Genomic DNA, 4,678 nt, shown 5'->3' with positions numbered 1-4,678 from the left:
TAGTTTGAAAAATGAGACTAACGCTAATAGAGACAAAAATTTGACAACAAAGAAGTCTGAGTGGAAACAAAAAAGTCAGAAAGCGGCACAGAAATCAAAGAAGTCATCGGATGAGAGTCAAGCACAGAAGTTCAGTAAGTGCAAACGTTGTGGAAGAAAACATGATGAAAAGAAATGCCCAGCAGTCAACTGGGAATGTTTTAAGTGCAAACGTAAGGGTCACACTTCTTCCGTATGTACATTTTCGGAATCGATCAAAACCATCAACAATATCAATAATGTCAGTGAAGCATGCTGTATTAATGTTAATGTCAACAACACTCTGATTGAAATGGAAGTGGACAGTGGAGCCTGCACTACGATCATGTCAAAGGATGAGTTCGATGAAAAATTTCAAAACGTTAAATTAGTCAGGTCTAGTAATAATTTAATAACTTTTTCAGGGCACAAAATTGTGGAATGTGGATCGTTCATTGCTAAGTTGACTCGTCGCGATGTTGTAGTCCCTCTAAAAATGTCTGTTGTTAACATCGGAAAAAAGTTCAAACCATTAATGGGAAGGCCATGGCTGGACAAGTTGTTTCATGGATGGCGTGACAGGTTTGCGAGCAATATTATAATTAACTGGATCGAACATAATGATATCTTTCAAAATATTAAGAAAAGGTATCCTAACATTGTTGATGAAAGATTAAATGAGGTTATTAGGGACTTTGAAGTTGATTTAGTATTAAAAGAAAATAAGACACCAGTTTTTCATGCCGCGTACACTGTCCCATTTAAATTCCGTGAAAAAGTCAGTCTAGAACTTGATCGTTTGTGTAAAGAAGAAATATTAGAACCCATTGAGTATAGCCAGTGGGCCAGTCCCATTGTAATTGTTGCGAAATCGAACGGAGAAATAAGGATTTGTCTTGATGGGAAAGCATCGTTAAATAAGTGTCTCGAATTTTCCCATTATCCCTTACCGTTGGTGGACGATATATTCGCTGATTTCGCAAACTGCAAGTATTTTTCTGTTATTGATTTAAATGGCGCCTATCAACAATTGAAATTATCTAACGATTCCAGGAAAATTCTTGTCATCAACACCCAAAATGGTTTATTCGAATATAAGCGATTAACATTTGGTGTTAATTGCGCTGCGTCGGTATTCCAGTCAGTCATGGACCAAATGTTGAATGGTATGCGATTCGTTAGAGCCTTTCAAGACGATATAATTATTGGTGGATTAAATCAGCAACAAGCCATTGATAACGTGTACACTGTGTGTGATCGTCTATCAAAATTCAATGTTAAGATTAATATTGAAAAAAGTCGTTTCCTAAAAACATCTGTTGAATATTTAGGTCATTGCTTAACTGGTTGTGGGGTCAAACCAAATCCAAACAAAGTGAGAGCCATTGTTAATGCGCCAGCACCAAGTAATTTGCAGAAATTACAATCATACTTCTTCTTCTTCTTATTTGGCGCTGTAACCGCCTAAGCGATTTTGGCCGAGTCCAAAACAGCACGCCAGTCATTTCTCTTCTGTGCTAACTGACGCCAATTGAAAATGCCAAGTGAAGCCAAGTCCTTCTCCACCTGGTCTTTCCAACGCAGAGGAGGCCTTCCTCTTCCTCTGTTCCCAGCATCGCGGCCCGCGTTGAATATTTTCAGAGCAGGAGCGTTTCTGTCCATCCGAACGACATGGCCAAGCCAGCGGAGCCGCTGAATTTTAATTCGCTGCATTATGTCTATATCGTTGTAAAGCTCATACAGCTCATCGTTAAATCGTCTGCGATATTCGCCATCACCAACGCGTAAAGGTCCGTAAATCTTTCGCAGAATCTTTCTCTCGAAAACTCCAAGAGCCGCCTCATCAGATGCTTTCATTGTCCATGCTTCCGCGCCATACACCAGCACAGGCATGATGAGTGACTTATAGAGTGTGATCTTTGTACGACGAGAGAGGACTTTACTTCTCAATTGCCTACTCAGCCCAAAGTAGCACTTGTTGGCAAGAGTGATTCTCCGTTGGATTTCAAGGCTGACATTATTATTGGTGTTAATGCTGGTTCCCAAATAAACGAAGTCGTCTACTTTTTCAAACTTGTAACTGTCAACAGTGACGTGGGTGCCAAGACGCGTATGCTCTGACTGTTTGTGTGCTGACAGGAGATACTTCGTTTTGTCCTCGTTCACCACCAGACCCATTCGCTTTGCTTCTCTATCCAATCCCGAGAAGGCAGAACAGACGTAGCCCTTGTTTTTACCGATAATATCGATGTCGTCGGCATACGCCAGCAATTGTACGCTCTTATAAAGTATTGTGCCTGAGCGGTTCAGTTCTGCGGCTCTTATTATCTTCTCCAACATAAGATTAAAGAAATCACACGAAAGGGGGTCCCCTTGTCTGAAACCTCGTTTGGTATCAAACGGCTCGGAGAGGTCCTTCCCTATTCTGACGGAGCTGGTGGTATTGCTCAACGTCATTTTACACAGCCGTATTAGTTTCGCGGGGATACCAAATTCAGACATCGCGGCATAAAGGCAACTTCTCTTCGTGCTGTCGAAAGCGGCTTTGAAATCGACAAATAGATGGTGTGTGTCGATCCTATTCTCGCGGGTCTTTTCCAAGATTTGGCGTATTGTGAATACCTGATCTATGGTGGATTTTCCAGGCCTAAAGCCACATTGATAAGGTCCAATCAGCTCGTTGACGGTGGGCTTCAGTCTTTCGCACAATACGCTCGATAAGACCTTGTAACCTATGCTTAGAAGGCTAATTCCGCGGTAGTTGGCGCGTATGGCGGGGTCGCCTTTCTTGTGGATTGGGCAGAGCACACTTAAATTCCAGTCGTCGGGCATGCGTTCATCTGACCATATTCTGCATACGAGCTGATGCATGCACCTCATCAGCTCCTCGCCGCCGTACTTGAATAGCTCGGCTGGCAGGCCGTCAGCTCCAGCAGCTTTGTTGTTTTTCAGCCGCGTAATCGCTATTCGTACCTCGTCATAGTCAGGCGGTGGGACAGCTACTCCATCATCATCGACTGGGGACTCGGGTTCGTCTTCCTCACTACTTTCAGCGCTGCTACCATTCAGTAGGTTATAAAAGTGTTCCCTCCACAATTTAAGTATATTCTGGACATCGGTCACTAGGTCGCCATTGTTGTTCTTACAGGAGTTCGCCCCGGTCTTGAAACCTTCCGTAAGTCGCCTAACCCTCTGGTAGAATTTTCGGGCGTTCTTCCTGTCGGCCAGCATCTCAAGCTCTTCGCACTCACGTATTTCGGCCTCTCTCTTCTTATTGCGGCAAATACGTCTCGCTTCCTTCTTCAGTTCCCTATAACGGTCCCACATGGCTCGCGTTGCGCCCGATCGCTGCTCCTGTAACACTACCTTATATAAGTTGGCCTTGCTATCATCCTCACACATGTTCATCAGAGTATACCAACGAAGGACGAGTTAATACAAGGAAATAGCGAGAGCACAAAACTAATCTAGAAAATTACACGCACAGTGACAAACATGAAGAAATGTACAACAAACACATAATTTTTGACAATCAGTACAGTTCGCATTTATATCAACGAGCAGCTTATTAGATTTGTTTTCGTTTGTACTACATATGTGCATAAATACATGTACACAAACATATGTACATACACAAACATATGTACATACGTACAAATATATATACAACCATTCAAACATATGCACATACATGAAAACATTGCTGTCCATAAGTACATACCTATGCCCTATCAGTACATCAACGAAGCCCGTTTGCTTCATCATAAATATATCCATACAAACATATGTACATATGTACGAATGGATGTAGTTACGCGAAGCACGCATATATTGCTTGGTAGCGGCAGAGCTGAAATGCGCAATGAGTTCGTTCATACATACATATATATGTATACATAGATACGTGCATTCAAACATACATACATATATACATATGTAGGTACTCGTACCCGTAATGCTTCGCTTTATTTCTTTTTTCCCCTTTCCTATACTATCCATATCTTCTCACTCATGTAACGTTTTCGGTTTTAAAAATTTCACTCTCCATTTTTGCGATACCGCCGCCTAAGAAGTTTCACTTCAAAAATTAAATTACGAATATGGAAAAACACGATGCGAAAAACTAAACGCCTGCGCACAGCTGGACCACGAGAAATATTTGAAGAAAGAGTGTAGGAATGATCCATAACTTGCAAAACATATTTCGTTTCCACAAAAATAAATCGAACACTATTAAATTGAAGAAACAGTCCATGTCCAAAACCCCCGGAGGAACACTGAAAGAATTCTGTGTTTTATTTTAGCATATTTTGAACGAATTCGGAATGTCTAAGGTGGAAAAGAAACCAACTTTTCTATAAGGAAACAATTATAGAAAAAGAATTTTCTTACACTGTATTCATGTCTCCGCCAGCAATTTGTGACATCATTTAAAACCAGCTAAGGAGAATGACGACACTATTTATTAGATGGCACATTCAACGAGCTAATGTACCAAAATGCGGGTATAAACAATTATTAATTATTTAATATCGGAACCGAGATCATATAAGTTAATTGATTGGTTTTCACACACTTTTGAAACACAAATTATATGCTTTTTTACTGCAGACAAGTTGTTGCCCCAAAACACAGCAGAAATCTTCCAATTAGGGCTGGC

General features: G+C 41.1%; 1 protein-coding gene across 1 annotated transcript; it reads left to right on the top strand.

Annotated features, from left to right (window-relative positions):
* Positions 1–1,512, top strand: LOC118751734 (uncharacterized protein K02A2.6-like; the record flags this gene model as incomplete). The annotated part of the gene is given in 1 exon segment (XM_036486550.1): positions 1–1,512. A coding segment is annotated over 1 exon segment (1,486 nt), but the record flags the coding sequence as incomplete, so codon positions are not given.
* Positions 1,513–4,678: the final 3,166 nt, after the last annotated feature.

The sequence above is a fragment of the Rhagoletis pomonella genome, unplaced genomic scaffold (genome assembly GCF_013731165.1).
Source record: "Rhagoletis pomonella isolate Grant_MI unplaced genomic scaffold, Rhpom_1.0 Rhpom_scaffold_00001, whole genome shotgun sequence".
Classification (NCBI taxonomy): domain Eukaryota; kingdom Metazoa; phylum Arthropoda; class Insecta; order Diptera; family Tephritidae; genus Rhagoletis; species Rhagoletis pomonella.
This window is presented reverse-complemented; position numbering and strand designations above follow the sequence as displayed.